We start from the raw sequence: 23,230 nt of genomic DNA, 5'->3' as shown, positions 1-23,230 counted from the left end.
GGGGGGGGGAAATCTCCTCTGACCCGTTATTGCATTTGCGTAGCTCTGGAGCCCCAGTGTCCGAGGACATAAACTCAGAGTGTGGATATTTTCACTAGCTCATGGCGCTAATGAAACGAGGCTGACAGGGCTGGGGCAACACACAGTGCACAAACTCGCAGGCTCGGACTCTTTCAAGCATTTTACAATGGCGGGGGCGGGACTGGTGGTGGTGGTGGTGGTGACAGGGTTTAGGGGAGTGAGGGAGGGAAGAGGGAAAAGGGGGGAGATTAGTCAAGATGGCTGACCCGTCCCGATGTCACCTGACCCCCGAAGTCCAGCTGTCTGCCACCCCACACACTGAGTCACTTTCCCTGGGGAAAGAGCCTGACTCAGACATGCATGCGGCCCACAAACATCCTCAGCTTCAGACACCTCCCCCTCCTCCTCCAACTCATCCACCCACCGTTTACTCTTTTTTTTTTTTAAGAAAATGTGTTGTTTGTCTTTTTTCGTTTCCCTGGTATTGAAAGGGAGGGCTTGTTTCCCTGAGACTGTCCCAGGCAGGAGATGGAAAGAAGCAAGAAGAGGAGGAGAGAGGAAACGCTGTGGTTTGGGTGATGGGTCATCCATTCCCCATCAGCACAAGCGTGAGCAACACAATGTACTTGTTTATCAACCCGCTCTTGTGAGAGTGGAGCTAACGACCACGCTCAGACTCAGAGGGCTTGATTCAAAACACCGTCGTCCCGATGACGCACCCGGAGGAGGCCGACAGCATCCCACAGAAATCCAGATCCGGACAAGAGCACGGAATGGGAAAAACATTGATGTGACCCTTTCAATTTTCAAATTCCTGAAGAAAAAACCCAGAATTCCCAGACAGGCATAGACAGCTGTGTGCACGTCTCAGCAACTGCATTTCCTGAAAAACCTTCATTGTGCTACAACCGTCACTGAATGAAATCAATTCATTCATTTCAATAGTTTCAAAGCTCTCTCATACAAAGCATGATGGCGGAACACCAGTGATGCTTTTGGGAAATGCAGAACAATGAACAGAGAAGGAGAAGAAGAAACCCAAGGTCCAGGGCAGGAGATGATTTGAGGAGACCTTCCTACCCCCTGTCCTCCTTTGACACACTCTCTCTCTCTTTCTCTTTCTCTCTCTCTAACTCTTTCTTTCTGTCTTTCTTTCTCTCTCTCTGCTCTTATCCAAACCCCAAAAGCCCCCCTGAAGGGAATACATTCCAACTTAATTATCCTGCTGGAACAAAAGACCCCTCTCCCAGAAAAAAAGGAGAGACAGAGAGAAAAAGAATTCCAATCATGTTGATTCAGGCTTGGCATTACCCCACTGGCATATATGAATGTCCACACATAAATGGCCTAAATGGAACCGTCTGGAGACTTCAGCCTGCAGTTACTTTGAATATAAAAAAATATATATATATAGATGATGTGGTTGTGTATGAAATGGATGATAAATGAGTGTTTATGATACAATCCAGTATGCTTTTACCAAAGGCACTGAAATGTAAGACAATGCCTTTATTGATGGTTGGGCTCATATTGTGTAAAACATGTACACTGATGACAGATCAGGGTGTTTTCACTTAGCTTGACATGGCAAACACATCTGAACATTCTCAAGCTCTTACTTTAGAAATGCCTTCAAGTCGACCACAAGAAAGAGTGAGAAGTTAACTGGACTGTCTTTTAAGTTTTTTCCACAAAACATAGACAACAGCATGTGTAGTGCACGGACAGCCCTAGCTAATATGAACGCAGATGGAATGCATTATTGGGCTTAAGAAAAGTCCAACATATTTGTGTTCAGGTAATGCGGATGTGCATCTGTGTCTCCAGTGTACACTAGATTTGTGTCAGTGTAAAAATGTGAACACTCAAACACAGTGTGAACATATCACAGATAGCTACACTTTAGCAATTATTTGTTGAAGCTGATAAAAATGCTTTGTATAAAATCAGATGACACCCCCGCCTGTCATCATATCAAGTCCGCACCATGCCTTATAAAAAGTTGTGATTGCTTCCTCTGTTTTGGGTGAGGAAATCGACTTAAACGCGAAAGGCTGCGAGACAGATCTGCTGAGCAAATGGATATGTGCACACAGGTTCACCTGGGCTCACCCCGGCTAGCTCTATCGTAGCTCTAACGGATAACTGAGTCAATGTAAGATAAGCAAATGAATGTGATCATGTCTCATCATGTAACTAACTATCAACACTGGGACTCTGAGTTAATTAACCCATGGTTGCATGCTTGTGATTAACCCAGGGTTTCTCTGCCCCCCACCTCTCTCTCTCTCTCTCTCTCTCTCTCTCTCTCTCTCTCTCTCCCTCTCTCTCTCTCTCTCTCCCTGTCTCTCTTGCACTCCCTTTATCCTCCTGGCCCTGTCTGGCACTGAGGTGAGCCGCAGGCTCTTTTGTGCGGAGGACACATTCCTGACAGGGACTGTGCCTCTCTTAGGAGATCCCCCATGCGCCGCCCTGGCAGAATGGCGTGACGTGAGCGCTGGCCTGGGAGCTTGACCTCCGCCTGGGCTCCAGCCTCCGTGCGAACGGCCGTTTAAGCCCAGCAGAGGGGTGCAGCGGATGAATAAGCCGCAGAGATAAAGGGCCTTGTTCTACATGAGGCGAGAAAGTGGGGGCCCCCAAAGAGCAGGCCCCTACTACAGGTCTGGGGATGGGGGATGGGGGGGCGATGAAGGCATTTTTTGGCAAAGGTAGAAGGGGGGTGGGGAGATTACAGTAGGAGGGCAAGGGGGAGTGATCACCCCCCCACTCTTTTTTTTCCTTCCCCCCGACAATGACCCATTCATGGTGGAATAAATAAAACAAAACAACAGAGACAAGGCAGCACAAGAGACAATTTGTAACAGGGACTTTCAAAGCCGTAGTGTAAACGGGGCACAAAAGGACCGGAAAATGCATTTGTGCAATCGAGGCAAATTGTTTGATGTTGTGTCCGTCTGACTTTATGATTGGCTGATAATGAGGATTTAAGGTTAAACACAACGATTACAAGCTTGTGGAGTGAAAAAATTGAGCAAAATGCTTGCCTCTCAGCTTGAAGTGCTTATTTGGAGGAGAATTTCATGGGTTTCGACGAAAACAACAAGTCTAAATAAACAGTAGTTTCTCATGTGTGTTGTCTCATTAGGGACTCAAATGATGTGAATATGCTGTGAAAGATGATTCTGACATCTAAACAAGAGATTATATTACATGCTTTTTCTCAGGCAATCTTCCTCATCTGACAGGGTCCGTATAGAGCAAAGGTCAATTACAAGTCACCACTGGAAAAACATTTCATGTTCTGGAATTTGGTTGCTTACATATTTGTAAGATTTTTTTGCTTCTAAAAGATGGGTCTTTGATGGCTTGACGGGTTTGTTGACACTTCTGGTTTGGCCTGATTTCAAAAGGAAAGACAGTGGTCTTTCTCAAAAGCAACTTTAGTATCAACTATCGGCAAAAAAGGCAAGTTTAAACGCAAAAATAACAACATTACCAAATGATGTTGTCAAAGTTATGCTAGTAAAGTCAAGGAAAAGCTAACCTTTAGAAAGGTAATGCAAGATGTAACTTTTTCATATCTGGATAGATTTCATTCCATGTCCTCAAAAGTATACAAAGACGTGATCAAAACAGTTTGAGACAGAAATTAGAAATATTGATCAAGACTTACCAAGAAGATCTACTACCCCTCTCAACTACTCTGAACAGACTTAGTCTCATAGGCCAGTTAAATCCACTTATCATGAAGATGTGTGACTCATCCTCAAACACCCAGGTTGAGAGTAAAAAGTAAGAGAGAGACAGAGGAGCTAATAGCATGCGTAAACTAATAACTGAGCTTGATCTGTGTCTCTGTGACATCTCTTCATTAAGACCATTAGAGAAATTTGGTTAAAATAAACTTCACTAGCAGGAGATTTAAGCCTTACTTTTAATCTCATCGTTGTCTGGATGAAATGAAGGACATAATACAGAGATTGCTTTTTAGATTCTTTAAATTTGCGCACTAATTCACCATTATAAACAACTATTGAGCATATCGAAAATGCAATACATAGCATTTATGTCACGAAGAGGTATGTTTAAGTCTGATCAAATAAGACAATTTACTCTCATTACTGCATTACTCAATTCAACTCATAATTCATCACACTTGTCTTTGCTGGAGATTCTGGACCGGCTGGGTTATGGCTTGAAGGTCCTCTTAATAAGCTACCTCTGTAGATGGCCATGATGCTATTTAGCACAAGATCAGATGGATTAAATAACATTCTGTAACCCAATAGTGCAGCTTGAGTGGGCAGACTGGCAGACGGAATGCATGGCAGGAATGTGGGAGGGGTTAGGTACACCTGATGGGTCATGGCAGTTCCCCCTGCTTGAAGGGTCTCTTGTTCCAAACACACACACACACACACACACACACACACACACACACACACACACAAAACAGTGACAGATCAACTCCCAAATCTCTCCCCAGCTCAAAGTCCGTTCCCCACCTCTACCCTCCTGCTCAAAAAAAGCTCCCTCTGTTAATCTCTACCACAGGGCCAGCCTCCACTGAGTTTATTAAGGAATAATTTGTTGCCAGTGTACTTTTCACCTCATTGTGAATTACCAGCGATCTATAAAACGCCTGGCAGGCAGCCAAACCGCCCATGACTCCTTGGGAGACTCAACAACCTTTGTGATCCCTAAGCTGTGGCCACTGACAGAGCAGACAGAGAGACGGAGAGACAGAGAGAGAGAGCGAGAGAGTGAGAGAGTGAGGAAGAGAGAAAGAGAGAGAAAGAAAGAAAGAGAGAGTGAGGGAGAGAGAGAGGGGGCAAGAGAGAGGGCAAGAGAGAGGGCAAGAGAGAGATAGAGAGAGAGAGAGAGAGAGAGAGAGAGAGAGAGAGAGAGAGAGAGAGAGAGAGAGAGAGAGAAAGGGGATGCAGCCTTTCCCCGGGACTAAGAAATCTCTACTTTTGTCAGTGCTGCCAGTAACTGTCAAAGAGCACATCAAATCAAATCAGCCAAGACGCTTCACAGAAGTCCAGCTTGACATTAGTGTGATGACAATGAAAATGCAGACAAAGCAACTGTCTTTTTTTGAGCGAAGAGCAGACCTTCAACAGGTTGCAACCAGTTTTGTAATAAGGGTCTGGGCCAGCTGTAGCCTAAGTCCTCTCAAAAATGTCCAGAGAATTGAGTATGACTAGGAAAATAAGCATATCTATGGAACTACTTATACTGTAAGTGTTGCTTAATGGTGGTCTAATAGCTAGACATGTAGAAATAGTGAACTCAACAGAGGTCATAGCCAATGGCTTACATAAATCTCTTGCATAACACATTAGCGAAGCATTACCAAACAATCACATGCTATTTCCACGATGCCTCATTGCATATTTAAATGTGTATTGTGTTAAAGACATCTTTGAAGACATAATGTTGAGACATTGATCCTGTGCACTTTCAAGAGCATAGAAGGCAACACCTAAACCTCTGAGAACTGTTACATGTACATGTAGGCTACATGTTTGGGCAGCATGTGTTTCTCATCAAAGCGTAAACTGGACAGAATCACAGGTTTGCTATTCTATCATCACCCCATTGACACGCCATCAAGGCTGAACCGGACAGAATAAGAGGTTTGCTATTCTGTTTATATCCAAAGACTGAATGACAAGGAGATAGATCAGATGAGCTTACAAGTCTAAAAACCCACATAAACAACCAAAAATGTCCCCGATAGACGAGTTATTGAGACAGCCTTCTCCAGAAACCAAGCCAAAGCTTTGCTGATTGAATAATAAACTTGTGGGCTTTTCTGTGCAAAAATGCTGTATTAACCAAACCTTGAAATTGCCAATGATGACATTACTAAAAGCCTTGATAAATTGAATCCAATCAGTTAAACAGCTCTATAGAGTCCAGATATGAGACTCAGATATCAGTAACGACACTTATTTGATTTTTGGAGCAAAAAAAAAACATTTACTTTATTTCACTTGAAGGTGGAGTTCATGCTGGGTCTCCAGAGTTGACCAGAGACCAGACTGATCAAGCTCTGTGAAAAAACGGCCTTGCAGGGGTCTGGAAGGAAGCAATCCATAAAGTTCACACTTCCACTTGACCCGATTTTCTTCAAACAGAATCCCGCCTGGACCAGCGCAGCAGGAAACAGTGAGAAAGACTGATTCCATCTTGATGCAATTCAAACACAGAGACTTTCAGAAAAAGCCATCAAAGACACTCAAAAATGTTACACTGGTGAAAAATAACTTCAGGGCCCCGACAAAAACTGTGCTGCAGAGTTGGGATGGCACGCTATTTTGTGCAGCTTACATCCCTTTTGCAGGCTTACTGTAGTATACAAATTAGTTTCCAGTGTGTGATCTACAGTAAGTACAGCATTACTTTGCAGTAATTAACCATGTGTGTGTTTAAAGCCACATTTGTCTTCAGACACAACTCTACTGTAGATCTTACTAGCAAGTATCATCTGTGAACTAGCCAGTGATTTGACATTTCCTCATTTCATATGTCAGTACCAGAAAGGTCACGACAGCAGTAGCGTATTACAGCAACCATGTGGCTTGCAGTCATCTGTTTCTGACGTTAATGACTTCTCTAGTAACACTGGTGTCTCTTCAGTCTCTTGCTCTATGATATACTGTATCTACTTAAAGCAAAACAAGGAAGTCCTCTCTGTGGCCCAGTTCATTTTGATACCTGCCGAAAGCGAGCCTAACGAGTCTGTGCTTTGGCGCGAGCAGAGCTCAGCTGACTCCTTAAGTAGACAGCGCTGGGAACAGACCCAGCCATTGTCACCCTGGGAGGGGTGCGCTTATTACACCTCTAATCCCCGCCACCTGACAAGGTGAGACGGCCACGCCACAAAGTCACAGGGTCCCACTAGACGAGAGGAGAAAAGGGGGCCTACGGGGCTTTTGTTTCTGTCAGGTGAGAGGATGTTCGTCTCTGGAGTGATGGTTACACACCAGCCTCAGCCTGGCATTTATAGTCCAGGAAGCACTCACGGACCACATATGTTAGTTCTAAGCCTGGTTAAAGAGCTACCCAGAAGTTATGACTGTTTGGAAAACTCTTGACTCAAAAAGCCCACATTAAGTAAAGACCTTTTCCCTATGAAGTGAGAGCCTTTTTGCCTTTGGACACAAAACACTGTATGTTGATAGGCCTCCAGCATCGCACAGGCAGGGAATGTTTGTTTTGGCAAAGACGTATGGATGAGAAGCAGGAGTGTGGAGGGACTATAGGAGAGGGAAGGGTCTAAATTGTTACAGCTGGGAAGGGGCCTGCCTGAGACTAAAAGTCTGTTTACTGAAAGTCTGTCAGAACCACTCAAAGGCAACAAACACACAGACGGAGGTGTCAACAATCAAATCCAGAGCCGCAGAGAGCAGCAGCGTAGTACAGCACATGGGCTATTGATGATGATGGTGGAATCAGTCTGACTGAGAGGCACTTCACATTCCTGCAATCATTCATATCTAATGAAATAGGGGCCCACCGCCCATGAAACACAAGTTTACTGACAAAGCAACCAGGCATTCCACATTCTCAGCATTCCTTTGTCAATCAGTGAAACCGATTGATTCGATTGCATATCACCACAACTAGTGTCAGTGATCTCATGGTTTTTGCAGCAACTGGAAATTGTGGCTCAGGGCAATATTTCTCTTTGCGATAAACGGCAAAGCCTCTAAATACACAGGGTAAGCTTCCAGCCTGGCCACCTGGTATCCTGGAATGTGTCTATGCTCCAACATCAACACTTTTTTTAAAGTACATATTTGGCCTTTATTCAGATAGGACAGTGAAGAGTGACAGGAAGCGAGTGGGAGAGAGAGAGAGATGGGGTGGATCATAGATGACCACAGGTCGTATTCCAACCCGGTACCCCGCGGCCACTCACACCCATATGTGATAAGGACGCTGCAGCTGCTTGCTCCACAGCTTCCCCATCAACATTCAACACTATTTTAATGTTGCACACTTTGACAGATACAGTATATGCCCTGACAGGCATGTTTCTATTTTGTCTTGAGATGTTAAGTTTTGTCTGAGACAGCAGACCAGGGGGAAAAAATCAGACTTGGAGAAACGCTCACTTGGTGAGTCATCAGCCATCAGAGTAGGTTAGGGTTTGCATATTCCCATCTCCAGTTCTCATTCTATCTCTAGGCCTCCAGTGAAAAAAAATGTGTGATTAAAGACGTAATTAAACATTTATTAAAAGTGGTCTCTGGAGTCTGGAATCTGGGGGCCTTCATAATTTGAGACCGCTAGTCCTAAATACAGCTTGCGAGCCTTACTGTTTAATGTGAGAAAGGAAGCTTTGCTGGGGGATGCTCCATATGGTGTGCCATTGCAAGCTGTAAAACACATGAAATTCTACACGCTAATGACAAAAAAGTCATGGAAACTTGACAGTTCTTTGTTGTTTAGGCGAGGTAAACTAGAAAGATTAGAAGATTACAAACACCACGGCCTTTGGTTGTGGGGTTGAGGTTTTAGGTTTTCACACACCACCAGACATTTAGGCCTTTGGCTGTCTGTAATTTCCAGCTCTTGTAATTACGCCCAGATTAGAACCCTTTCCACTTGGGGCTTAGCCCGTGTCCCTCTACTTAGAAAAAAAAAAAACATTCAGACACTTGACCATTCCACTCCAAAGAGACCCTCTGAAAGAGGAGCCCCTTGATGACACTTCCTTGCAATCCTAGATCTGCTCCACTGTACTGCAGGTATGGCCCAGCACCTCTTTTCAAAGCTGAAGTTTAGACATGTGGAGGCACCAAGGAGGCACCAAGGAGGTGTAAAATGTCATATCGCCAACCTCCTACTCACCTCTCCACACAACAGTGTCCTTTTACTACTGCTAGGGGAGCACCTCTACCACAGCGTTTGCAGATATGGCACAAAAAAAAAAAAAAAAAAACATGCCTATGCAGGTTACTGCTCCTCTCGAAAACCTTATGCAAATTCCGGATCCGTTGTCAGTAATAGTGTCTATTCACTGTTGGAAGTGTGAAGTTTGTGGCACACTTCAATGTGAAGGGGAATGCAGCTTCAAGTGAGCAGGGGCCATTAAACACATATTCAAGAAGTCCATAAGCGCGTGGTTTTCAAAGCTGGCATCAAATTCCAGGGCACTGAGAATGCAACAGTCCATTCTTCAGTGTTAATCCCTGTTGCCTGGTTACTGACTGTCAAAGAAATCTTATACTTCAGGATTAGCCGGCAGACTGAGACCTTTTCTCTGATTTGTTCTCTCTCTCTCTCTGTGGAAGAAACACTGACGAGTGAATCACACTTGTGATGACGTGCTGACAGAGGATTGCTCCGAAGCGCTGGGTGCATCTTCAGACAGACACTCGCAAGCAAGTTGGGCGCCTAACCTGCCTTTGATTGACACCCTAATCCACCCATCTAATGAGGAAGTAAATGACCTACGGGGGGCAGGGGTGTGTGTGTGTGTGTGTAAAGAGATGACGTTCAGCCTGTCGCTACATCACAGGTTTGAGATCCACCAAGACCTCAGTGCCAGACAATGGCGCTCTTTCATCCCAAAAACAATGCAAGTCCTTCAATTAGCAAGAACGAAACTGAAAAGAGTGCCGACCTCATTGTTTCAGGCCAGGATTTTAGCAGAGAAGCCTCGAGACTTCCTACTTTCTTCATGTAAACAACTCAAGTAGTGGCATGTTAATCCACAGAAGTCCTACAAAGACACTCTGTGAGTCTTAGAGAGAGTGTTGTGAGGAAAACATAAACTGTACAAAAGTTGCCCCTGCAAGACCGTTAATAATCCATTCAAGACCACAAAATCCAAAATGTAACCACAGCCTGACAGTGTAACATTCTAAAAACGCATGCTTCACACCCAAAATAAGACTGCAAAAGCTCTGTTTTCTGTTACCACAGTGTATTTAGGTTATTGCAATAGAGTTATAGAATGTATACTACAGTAAGTGCTGTAGAGCAATAAACAGGCACTGCCTGACAAAGGACACTAGCAGCCAAAGAACCAGAGACCAGGCAGGAGCTTTTCTGAAGCTCAGACTTTGAGGGCAGGCTGAGTTGTAAACTGGCTGCGTCTGTGTGGGGTTTCGTTTTCTTTCTTTCTATTTTTTTTTTCATCCAGTCCCCTTAACACAAAGAAAAAGGTGAGCCTTGGAGTTCCTCCCAGGTGGCAGAACATTCCAGGCTCGGCCTGGAGTGCAATGCCAAGACGGTGTAACACTATCATGGGCTTTAGAGATGAAAGTGCACAGCTGGCACACACGCCTGGCAAAGGAGTCACGATTCGGAGCCACTAGCACCACAAAAGCAAGGACAAAAATGCCCCTGTCCAATTTCACCGAACATTCATAATTGAAAGTCCACATTGCCCAATGTTTTGACTGCCAATGATATTAGAAACAACACAACTATGCTTTGCAGAGAGCATGTATTGGAGTAGCCAAGACAAGGTGTCGACGTTTTGTAAGTTACAGGAGGAGGTGGTGTTAAAGTGGCAATAAAACCGCACGCCCACCTCCACCCATTTGCTCCAACACAAAGAAGGGAAAGAGGAATTCCAGTCGGCCATCTTATAATGAGGCATGCCACTGTGGTCATGTCCAGATTGAAAGACCTCCCGCTCCTGATGCATGGATAACGCTGGCATCGCCCCGGCCGGCAAACAGACTTGCAAATCTTTCACTGCGCTCTAAAATGTTTTAACGACCCCCGACAGTTGGCCCAGGTCCCTTCCTTCTCGTTGGCCTGGTCTCGGTCCCTGGCATCGTTCCATCTGGCTCGCATCGGCGAGATGAATAGATGGCTTTCCTCATTGTCCCCTTTCCCAATTCACGAACAAGACATTAGCAGCCTCCAAGCAGGCATTCACCCAGGCTCTTTAGCGTTAAGTGGCACGACTAGCCCCCTACAATAAAGGCCCACTGTCTTAAAGCTGAGCCTCCTTTAGGGGCCATTATAACCCCCGTCCTGACTGACTGACTGACACACCGTTTTAGTGCGAGAGAAAGGCATCCGCCACACCTTTATGTGGAAAACATTTATAGGGACTTTTTAATCCGACTAAATGCTCTCTGTCTTTCCAAGAGAATGCAGAGCCTCACTCTGCCTTTCCGCAGGCCCTGACCGCCCCCCCCACCCCGAGGTTTCACTGTACCCCTCTGCGGTGGGCAGAGTGGAAGTGGACACGGCGAGCTATTTGAGCGGTTTGTGCGGCAGTGTGCTCCCTCTGGTCCCAGAGCCTCGGATTCGCTCGAGCTGCACCTTTCAGGCTGGTGCTGAAAGCTTCTCCTAACCGAGCACTTCCTCCTGCTAGCCAGGGATACACGCGAGTAGAGGCACTGCGAAAGCAAACAGAGGTCACACCTGGCTGCAAAGACCAGGAGGAGCCGGTGGGCCTCAGAGGTGGCTCAAAGCCGCCGCTGCATTATTCCACTGACAGAGAAAAATCCACGAGCGATACCCTCTCCCATATCAACCACTGCCCCCCCCTCCTCCTCTCCCCCAACACAATTCTCTGAGTCCTCAAGAGGCCTAGAGTATGCTAAAGGACTCGGAAAATCCCCTTTTTGTCCTCGAGCCCTCTGCACTTGATGTTAATCTCCTCGACCTGAGGGGAAAATGTCCCTTCACACCCCCGCGGTGTGAGATTTGTGAGGAGAGTGAAACAAGAGAGGTGTCTGAGGGGACTCTGCTCTCTCAGGCAGTCAACCAGCAAGAACTCACTGATCTCGACGAGAAGGAGGGAGAGGGGGGGGGGGAGTGCTAATAACAAGGCCCATTATAAAGAAAATAGATCTGCAAATGAGCTCAGGCCCAAGGGTAAAGACATGACGGTGTTGAAACCTGTAGAAGCCATCTTTAACCTACACACGGCACATTCCAGTCCCATGCATTAAAAGAAATATCTCGCACACGTCTGAAGGGAAAATGGCTTTTGCAAATTGGACGGATCAGATAATGCAGCGTAGATCAGCTTACTGGCCTTTGCCCTCTCGCTTCTACGTGTTTTACAGTGGTGGTCATTCAAAATCCATTTTCATTCACCAAGATAAAGAAAATGGTGTCTTTTTTCCAGGGGGGGGGGCCGTGTCTGGTTTCATTCCAGCCTGTGCTCGGAACTTGTTACCTGGGACGTGTAAACAGTCGTGGGGCTGGAGGAGAGGGGGAGAGGTGGCAGGTAAAGGGATCATATTTCCTCCGCGGAGGCCAAGCACCACTTTGTGCCTGACAAATCTGCACCTGGTGGCCATGGAAACCGCCATTCAGCTAAATTTTTCTGAAGAGTTTGCCCTTCACGATGACAGTTCACCGAGGGCCCAGAGATCATAAACACTCGGGTTCAAAAACGCGACAATTTATTACCCTAGGGTCCGGGGCAAACATTTACTCAGCATTGCTAACCAAATTCCATGACCCCTGAAAACTATTTGAACCTGACCTCAGAGAGATTTTTTCAGTGGTTCTGTGTCCTCTCTATATGGGCTGTCAATGAATAAAATGAGCCTGTGATAAATGCGAATATCTGCCTATGTACTCAACCCAGCAGCACTGAGCATTTTCCTTTGACTGGGCTGGCTTCCAGTTATGAAATGCACTACAATGAGGCGCTCTATATAAAGCTATAGTGTTACAGGCAGTGTGTCAGGTTTCAACACGGCTGTGTTTATATACAGGAAATAAAACAAAGGTAGCAGTGGTATGCAACTGTACAAATGTGATAACGCCTTTATGAGCTCCGTGGAACTGAAAAGACTGACTTCCCACATGCACGCACAAGCAAGCAAAATCAAGTAAATCATTAGATGCTTGAAAAGAAGATAAGAGAAAAACAAACAATTATGCTCAATTATCTGTTTTAAGAGCACATGCTGAGACAGAAGTTTACTAATTAAATCATTTTGAGGTGATTATCTCTTACTAATTGATACTTTGGTACTATAAACAAAAATGTTATGTCTAGTTACTGTTTCAGTCTCCACCCAAATCCTTAAATCAAATATAATTTTGCTGTCATATATTGCACATGACAGCAACTTCACGAGTGCACACTGTGTTACCCAAATCATTAATTGCATAGCTATAAGCCACACCGGTATTTTCTGTGCGATAATTCAGGGACACGCCTGACTTACATTTCACAAAACACACCTCAAAACAGACCTCTGTGCGCCAGCCTACAAGGTTTCTACAAACAGTACACAATGAGTTCACTTTGTAACTGGCAAAGACTCTCTAGAGACTAACAGACCTTGTTTGTATACATCTCATCAAAGCCACTTTTTCTTAGTGCATATAAACAAGACAACCTCTAAACATGAGGCAGCTCTTGTCGTAGTAGAGAGAGTCCGTCTTTCTGGGGTGGAAAAAGGACCTCCCAAGCTGCCTTAGAGAACACCTCAGAGAGCGGCGTGGCAACCTGACAAGACAGGGAGGGTCTGTCAGATCCCAGATGGAAATGCTAATGAAGAGTGGCCTCATCAGTATGCTGATGTCTGCATGCAAACCTCCTCACCGTGAAATAATTGTATGGCTTTGCTATAAAACACTGTGCGTGTCACGGCAGTACATGTAGCTCTGGGGGGAAAAAATGCATTATGGAGAGCAGCCAGACAGGTGTTGTACACCGATGCCTTCTGCTTTTTTAACCTAAACTCCAACAAGCGCCCTCCACCACCACCGCTAGCACCACCATCACACCAACCATCCATCTGAACCCATGTTTGTGACAGCTACAAAAACAACAGCGCTAACAACAGTGGCACTGAGGCATGCACAACACACCATCTTTACCAAGACCTCACAAATCTGTGCCACGCCACGGCCCACGCCACACCTCCCACCAGAACCACCGAGTGTAAAAAACTGTTTCTCCAGGCGCTGCGGCGTTTTTTCCAGCTTTTGAAAAGCCACTCCGAGTGGTTTGTGTGTTCCCGCAGGTAAGAGGTAAGAGTTCACTTGGACAAGACACGCTGGGTGTGGGCAAGAGTGCAACGCTAAGCCTGTCATTTGCTAAATAACGCTACGTGCAGCAGGCAAACAGTTGTAGGGATTACAGGAGAATAAGGGGACTAAGTAAGGGTTTCAAACAAGGCAGGAAGGGACTTCTGGGCGGGAGAGAAAGATAGAGACAGAGAGAGAGAGAAAGAGAGAGAGAGGGATAAAGAGAGAGAGAGAGAGAGAGAGGACACTCAGTCAGCCATGAGCAGCAGAGTGGGATAGAGTGCACACAGTGTGCTGACCACCACAAATCCCCCTTTCATAAGGCCAGTTAGGTAATTATGGTTTTGCTCTGGGTCTTTTGGCATCATCCCACTGGTGCTTTATCAAAGCCTTTGTGGGTGTCCCTACAAAAGTGTGTGTGTGTGTGTGTGTGTGTGTGTGTGTGTGTGTGTGTGTGTGTGTGTGTGTGTGTGTGTGTGTGTGTGTGTGTGTATGTGTGTTTAGATTTATGTGTGACTAGGAGAGTGGATAAATGAATGACTGACTGACTGAATGAATGAATGGATGAATGACGACAGACAGACAAACATACAAATAGTGTCTGTCATCACAACTCATTGGGCCTTTCATTGTACCAGTGACGCTAAAAAGAACGGCCATAAAAGAAGTACGTTTAACAATTGATGAAGGTCAGATGAAGAACCGAACAAAAGACTGACACACACTTGACACTGTCAGTGAACTCACCTATGCCCTCCAGCCCAATGCATTTCACATACTGGCTGAAGATAAAGAACTTCAATACACTAAGATGACGAAATCAAAGCACAGGAAGTTCAGAGTGAAATTGCCTGAGCTGCTCTTCAGACCCTCAGAAGCCCTCAGTGAATATTTATGATGCTGGCTGGGTGTGTGGCGTAGTCTGGGGTGGTTATGTCTGTGGTCCGTCTGAGGGTGGCATACCATGAACATGTTTAAGGTTGTAAATTAACAGGTTGTAAAGAATATCAGGTAAGCAGACCGCCTCTCCTTGCCAGAATCTTAGCTCAGAGTTTCAGAGGGTATAATATTACCTAAAACACTGTATGGTACATCTGAAAATCTCAAGCATGTATGGTCTGTACTGTAATCAACAACACGGAGACAACAGACGTAGTGCCTTCTCTTCTCCGTAATAGCATCTCTGCTGGAAGCAGGTGGGGAAAAATGACAACACAGCATCAAGACAAACAGATGTTCTCATCCCTGTCAGCCAGTGTTTGTACTGGAAACAGCTCCTCGACGGTGATACTGCGAAGAGCTCGCATAGCGCGCGCCTCTTTGATCTGACTCGCTGTAACACACAGCGTGCGGTCGGCTCCCATTCATATATGCAGCTCCCCATCCTGTGGCGTATGTAATTTTAGAGAGCGGACTCGAGTTTCACACACACACACACACACACACACACACACACACACACACACACACACACACACACGTGTGCCCATCCTGGGCCTCTGCGCCATGTGGGCCTTCCACTCTCCTCTCGAAAAGCGGAAGCGTTCTTAAAGTGGCCGACAGTTATCGTTGGACCTGAGCCGACGGCACTTCCTCTCACCCCATCGCGACCAGAACTGCGCAGGTCTACAATTTCTGCCCGGGAGCGCCACGCCGACTGATCTCGCTCCAAGTCGTCTCCTGACTGACACACAAATGGGCTGTGGGATTTATACGATGAGTGTGCGGCTGATTGTTGAGATATTTAAGGGGTCACTAGGTCAGTCCAGCCATTTCTGGGTGAAATTTTTTTTCAATACACACCAAATTTCTCGTGCGGGGGTCAGGTTGAATTAAGGAGGCATAAGCCTCTTGTTTGGCCGACATGAAAAGGAACCTAATACATGATAGCCCAGCGCAGAGCAACATTGCGGTGACGTTACTATGCGGCAAAGGAAATCCGCGCGGCGAAGGATATTGATACTTCAAACGCATACTCCTTTGCCCTGGTCTGCACTCAAGCTGCCGGTGTGGGCTGGTTCCATATGGCCATTCAGACATTATCAAGACAGCAACTATGAGAACAGGAAAGAGTCCAGATGGGCCAGATTAGGGAATCAAAGCAGGATATGACAACCACAGCTCTCTAGTAAAAACACAGCCATGTGTAAATGGCCCTGCACAAACCTTAATCTTTTTATTTAGTCTCCACTCAAGAGATGGCTGCAGTCCTGGTCCAACACACATCTATGTGGGTGCAGTGGCGCACCAATAGAAATTTGGTATTTATCTTAACACAAAAGTAACAGCTTTTTAATCATGTTAAATCTGCACTAAACTCATTTTCATTCTGAGAAATACACAGTTGAGATGGGTTGTGCTTGGGTACACAGGTGTTTATACTCTCAGAGTCTTGCTGGAATGGGCAGCCCTTGCAGTTTCCTTCAGGACAAACGCAAATCCTGAGTTAACGGAACATGTGAGTGCCAGAGTCAACAATGGCAACAACATGATGTCCCCTCACTGACCACGAGTCTAAACAGCATTACAGAGCCATCTCAGGGACAGGAACCAAACAAACACTCACTTTCCAAAAAACACATGTGTATATACAGACACAGACACACACACACACACACACACACAATACACACACACACACACACACACACACACACACACACACACAAACAAACATGCTTTCACTCCGTGGGCACTACAATTCAAGCTGCATCGGCACATGTGAAATGGGATAAGCACCGACCACTTCTGCCTCAAGGATGACATTCTGAGTTTGCAACAAGCGTGACAGTTTGAAAAGAGGCTGGGCAGTAGGCTGCGGCTAAACACCCTCCCTGTCCCCTCTGTCAGCATTCCTCAGCCACTAGAATGGGCCCCCCTCCCCATGAACGTCTGCCAGGGCTCTGGGTAAGGGGGGGGGGGAAACCTTTAGCCATCAGTGAATCTGTTTATTGACTGGAAAATCTGTGGATTACCATCATCACTAGGAGTGGTGAGGCAGAACAGAGCCTATGCATGATCTGCTCTGTTCTCTCATACTCACTGCCACCATCACTGACCTAAGAGATCACGGAGCAGAGTTAAAGGTTATGCCCTGCCGGGAACGTTATTCTTCCGACTTGTAATTAAAAGCAACAATAGATGATTTGACGGGTGAAAAAAAAATGCAACCACCACTAAAAGGTGGGTGTGTAGTAGAGTCTGCTTTTGAATAGGTGTCTGTGGTCTGGTGTCTGTAGCTATGCACAGTGGAACATGTTCAGACCACTAGCATAACTTAAGCAACTGTATTCCTCTTCAAAGCATCAGGTATCAAGTCCCATCAAGTCCCATCTCCACCCTTAAACAGACTCTTCCAGTGGATGATGCTAACAAATGCTGAACAATTCCTCTGCACTCTTTCAACACAGTGCACCTACTGTAACCGGGGATCATTTATCATCCAGACAGAGCGGCAACCGAACTAAAGTTACATGACAGTTCAAATGGTGAACACCTCACACAACATGATACAATATGTCTAAGCTGGAAAATAATACGAATACTGGAAGTCTGTTGTAACAAATGGTGAATTAATGGGTATTGTGAGAGGCCATGTTTGTCAAGCAGCGTTTTGGGTCAAATCAACTTTGAGCTAACAACTGAACGTTTCACACTGGGCCTTTCAGGAGTCAGAACCATCCAGCTGTCTGTGAAGGAATCATTTCAAATTGACAGAAGGTAAGAAGGATTTCCTCTCGGACACACGGTGCATGAGGATTGCAACTGTTATCCGCAATCCTGAGTGGAATGAAAATGATTTATGGAGTGTTGCTGAGACTTCAAAGGAGAGCAGCTCTCCAATATCCAGAGGCCGCCCAACATAACAGAAAATGTCAAAGTTCAGAGGTTTCTTAAGGTTCTCCAAATCATTTGCTAAACAGCTCCATTGTGACAGAGTATAAAAATCCTATTTATTCATGATATGTTATAAATATAAAATCACTTCATTAGTACTGCAGTGTAGTCTTTTCACAAACACCACAGACATTCCAGCATCATGACCCTAAACGTCCTTAGTTTTGGAAAAAGTCCCCAGAACTTGGCAAAGGGTAATCCCGAGAGAATTTGTCCAACAAAGGGCGAGGTGACCTCTATAGCTCTTGAGGGGAGGCTTGCAAACATGTGCTCCCTTTTTGTTTGGTGTGGGTGTGGGGTGGGGACTTTGTTGGTTTCTGTACACAGGACTCAGTGGGGCCCTTCCTGGCCCCCGGTGTTTTGGCATCCCCCTATGACAGGTGGAAGCCCTTGTTTGCAGAGATTTTTAATGCAGCATTTTATTCAGTGATTAAATGTGCCGGTAGGGTGTCCCCTTACAGCTGCAGCCCTCCTCAGGGCACCAGGCTTCAGGCTGGGCTGTGTGAGGAGTGGGGGGGGGGGGGGCTGATTGCATGACAATAGGGAATCCTCCCTTAAGGCAAGGGAAGAGAATGGCTCTTTACACCCCAGTGACTTCAACTCGGTATCAGCTCCTCGTATATGCCTAGCACTACCAAAGTACTAAAACTCTGGAAAAGCTCTTTTGAAAGGAAAAAAGAAAAGTTGGCTAGTAATTACTGATTCATTACATACAACAGACGCTGAAACCCTCTCCTAACAGATCTATCAAACCCAGGATGCCTAACCTGTTCTTATCGTGTATTTCCATCCACTACTACATCCTCTGACTACTCCTCTCAACCCTCTGTCTGCAGTCTCAGCCTCTGGCTATTTTGCACTCACATCCTCCTGCCGTACTTGAAGGGTCGTCCTCACTTGAAAGTTGCATGGGATTAAAGCATGATGAATGTAGATGTAAATGTAAGAGTAATGGCACTAACAGGCGCTAACAGGCACTTTCACATTGCCAGGGATGGCACATGAAAGTCCACTGACTTTGATAGATGAAGACTCAGGAGTTTGACTGTGTGAGAGCAAAGGGTGCATGCAAAACCACATCAACAGGTGAAAGTGCCGAAATGATTACTCACTCACACAGCTCTAACTCGGATCAAGCACGCCTGCAGCAGGCTAAAAAAAACATTGCCCATTCATATCAAACCACACCCAGGACACCTGACACTTCTTTTCATGCCTGTAACTGGGAGTATCTCTTACAGTCTCATTGTGGATCATTAAGACTTCACTGCATCTGTGCAAATAGACCATCGTCCCTATAGATAAACTTGTCCCTAAAGCACCAAATCTGATAACTTTAGGTTGAGCCAGGAGAAGAATAGCTTCCAGCGTTGTTCTGACAGAGTCACATCAATACCTAACTAGTCCTGTCTATAGTATATAGACCACTGACAAGGCAGATATGATATGCACAGTGAGCAGCATCAATCAAATATTTATGGAAGTGTTCTCAGTTTCTTTCTATGGTTTCTATGTGGCATCTGTAAAACCATCAGGCTGACATATGGCTACATTAAATGCAGGACTGTGGTGAGGTTTGTGGGTAAATAATTCACATCAGAAGAGATGTGCACTCCTCTGAAGTTCACTTCCTACGATACCGTGCAAAGAGACTCACCTCCAGACTCGCCCTAAACAGATATGGGGACAGACGTTGAGCAAACATGTGGAAGAATGTGGGTTTAAAAGGAAGACTTTGGACTTGAAAGTGACCTAAATGAACCATAATCCAGCTAAAGAATATAGAGCATAATGGAACATGGATTTTAGCTCCATGAAAGCTTAAAACCACTTTCTGTGAAACAGTTATTTTTCTTTGAGGAATCTTTTGAACTAGAGTGGCTGATTATTCATAAAGAGTTGACATTCTGTTGGAAGGTCATTATTGTCTGGCTTTGCAGGATTTATATTTCTAGATAGTTTCTGCGCTTTAGGCTTCACCCTGAACAGTTTGTATATCTGCTCATACTGATAGATGTTTACACTATTCTCAATAGTATAGTATCTCAACACTAACTTATTTCCGTCTCAGATGGTCTAATTATTTCTACTAAAGAGGTCTAACAGTTACTGAAATTATAAGGATTAGACCATAGGCCTCTCTCAACAAAAATGTAAGTTCCCATAAAAGTATTAGTCATTTTGCTCGAGTGCAATTATAAATGGTATAAGAGAGTGATAAGAGAGATCATGTGAAGGTAGATCATAGAGCCAATAGATTTCAAGGAAAAACTATTAAAACACAAATGACATCAGAGTTCAAGTGCCAATGATCACTTCCCACAAGAAAATAATTTTCTCAGATAATATTCATCAGTGACAGTGATGGTGGATACAGAAAAAGACAAGTGATGGGCATATCATTAACCACATCTATTTCTTCCCATCTAGAATCACCTTGTAAGCCTATGTGCATATTGGCATGACAATGTAAGAGATTCTATGGGTAGATATAACGTGATTAGAGGACTTCTGACACAACGATTTGCTTTCTAATAACCTCAAGGCAAAAGGACATGCACGAACAACACAAGTCTACTAATGTCATTCCGCTCCAAACCCCACATCCGCTAAGTGCTGCGGTACCTCGTCTATCACCTGCTGAAGATTCAAGTTAATTAGTCTTTTCATTAAAAAGGGGTTTGCTTGCACATCTGAACACGCGTCTAACCATGCACTACAGATGTGTCTGGACCAGTAATGAAAAGCCTGAGTCCAGCAGTAAGTCTCCACTAAAACAGAAACGCATATGATACTCTTAATACACTTTCAACGTATGCATGTTGTTATCAAATATGTACAATGTTACCGTAAAGTTATCCGAATTTCTATTTCTATTTAAAGATGCAGGCAGTGTAGGGTCACACCAGGTCTACCTCAAATGATATCAATACAGCTGATATGATGTGTGCATCACTACAATAGGCAAACTACAACTTTGCGTACAGACATGCTGTTGTAATATTTCTGCCTTTTCAACTAACTGCACAGGTCAGGAACGCTCCGGTAAAACACGAAAATCACGGTAAGTTTCCCACTTTAGAAGATCTTTCCATGATATTAGCACAAAACGAACGAAACAGAGGAGCAGGTGAAGTATCTCATCTGCCGTGAAAGTAGCCTACCCCTCTTCACTTAGGTTCGGTCTTACCTTTCCATTGCGATGCTGTCGGCGCCACCGCAATTAAGAGGCAAAGAACTATTGGTCCCAGCCACAAATAACACCTGCAAAGAAAAAGTAAGTTAGCCAACATGCTGGACCAATTTCACCTGTAAAGGTAACATAAGTTGTGCATGCAACATGCTTACACGAACACATACTGTACCTTTTGCTCATCTCAAAATCAGTTGTGACGCGCGCAAAATAGACTACATGGACTATGGTGGAAATGAAGATGAAAGTTTGCACCCTTCCCCGAGTTGTAGAGTCCTGAGACCGGTTACTTAGAACAGCTGATGTGAATGGGCTCCCAACCTCATCGCGGATGAGAGACTGAAGGGAGAGAAAAGGGGTGCACGAGGTCGGACGAATATGCCGCTGGGTCCTAAAGCGCCCGATTACCTATGACGTTTAGCCTACATGTGGAGTTACTAAAAAAAAAAACAATAAATACATACAAATAAAACTTAAATTGAGGAGTACAGAATACATAGATTTTTCAAAACATATGCAATACTGCAATTCTGATATAGCATGCATAAGTGGTTTAGTAACAGGAAATGTGTCTTTGTTTTGATCTAGCCTATCTATGCTTTTTTGTTTTCAAATGGAACACTGAACATAGGCTATCTCTTGATTCTTTTCATGTGAAGCCTAATTCAACAAAACACCAGTGAAGAAAGGTGCCTGTTTGATAACACCAGAGAAACGTCTCAATGTCCCATTGGTGATTTTTAAAATGTATTTATTTATTTATTTATTTTATACCCACAAATATTTCTTTGCTTTTGATGGTAAATAGGATTGTTTGTGATTGGCCACTGTGGAAGTTCCTTCTGATATATCTGTATATATCTGAAATGAAGCCTGTTGAAGTGAAACAGCTAGTATAGTTGTATCAGTCTCAATTCTTAATTTTCAAAGAAACCAATGGTGTTTGTTTGTTTGTTTATTACTTTTTGCCGTATGAGTGTCAGGGGTACATTGAGCACAGGCCAGAGTTAACAAAGAACTGCATGACTTCTTAAGTTCTTTCAACTGCAACCTGAGAAATATTTTAAACATTTTGGTGGTATGTATTTTTCGTGATAACACAATTCCTTCATATTACCTATGACTCTAAAAATGTGTGCCATGTCTTCAAACCCCATGGCAAACACTTGTGCAAAGGAGCTTTTGCCACAGTGTCAACGCCAAGAGGCTGTACAGTTAACCTCCAGTCACTTGCAAGTACAGTAGAAATTTCTCCTCGCTCCATCTGTGGCCACCCAAAGCAAAGTAAAACATTCTTCACACCCGGTGTGAAGCAAGAACAAATGATGGCCAGTAACCAGTGCATTTATCTGTTACCACTAAAGTGGGTCAGAGTGAGCAAGTGTTTGCTTTGTGGGCCTCCCCCTGTGCAGAGGTGCGTGCGCTCAGAAACACACTCAGCCTTGACTCTTAAACGGAGAAGGAGGGGAGTGTCTCTCAGGAAGAAGTTCAGACGGCGGGGTGGAGGGGACCTCTTTAAAGTGCCGCTTTGCAGAACAACTGGGGCTGGACGCTGAGGGAGACCATTCCAGACGCAGTCACAGGCGGTCCCATCGCCCGTCCAGTCATTTCCAACATTCCTTTTAGGTGTGACCTCGCAGTGATCACACAACTGGGGAGTGGGGTGGTGCTGGAGGCAGGACAAGAGGAGGGGGAGAGAATGAGCAAGTGAGAGAGAGAGAGAGAGAGAGAGAGAGATGATAAGAGAGAGAGAGAGAGAGAGAGAGAGAGATGAGGATAAGAGAATAAGAGAGAAGGAGATGAGGATGAGAGAATGTGTGTGTGGTTGCAAGAGAGAGTGACAAGGATTAGATAATAAGAAAGAGGGAGACAATGATAAGTGAATGAGAGAGAAGGAGAGAGAGGTGGCGAGGGAACGAAAGAGAAAAGGAGAGACAGTAAGAATGACATCAACGGGGAGACACGGTGAGAGAAAAAGGGAGAAATAGAACGCGAGAGAGATGGGGAGACACTGAGAGAAGAAGAGACAGCGAGTGCCAGTAGGGACAGTCTCACCTCACGCGGCTCAGGTGTTGGTCCAAAGCCCAGGCCGTCCATAATGTGTGCATCCCAGGGCTGCTGTTGCAACACGTCCCCAGC

The 23,230-nt window shown here is 44.9% G+C and overlaps 1 protein-coding gene across 1 annotated transcript in view; it reads right to left on the bottom strand.

Moving 5' to 3' along the window:
- Positions 1–21,525, bottom strand: part of col18a1a (collagen type XVIII alpha 1 chain a) — a 76,112-nt gene extending 54,587 nt beyond the window's left edge. Inside the window, exons 1-2 of the mRNA XM_062534143.1 lie at positions 21,264–21,525; positions 21,089–21,162 (exon numbers count right to left, since the gene is read on the bottom strand). Coding sequence (XP_062390127.1) covers positions 21,089–21,162; positions 21,264–21,274 — 85 coding nt within the window. The 5' untranslated portion in view covers positions 21,275–21,525. The remainder of the gene's footprint in view (positions 1–21,088; positions 21,163–21,263) is intronic.
- Positions 21,526–23,230: the final 1,705 nt, after the last annotated feature.

The sequence above is a fragment of the Sardina pilchardus genome, chromosome 4 (assembly GCF_963854185.1).
Source record: "Sardina pilchardus chromosome 4, fSarPil1.1, whole genome shotgun sequence".
NCBI classification, from domain to species: domain Eukaryota; kingdom Metazoa; phylum Chordata; class Actinopteri; order Clupeiformes; family Clupeidae; genus Sardina; species Sardina pilchardus.
The sequence above is the reverse complement of the archived record's forward strand: the minus strand, read 5'-3'. Positions and strand labels throughout refer to the sequence as shown.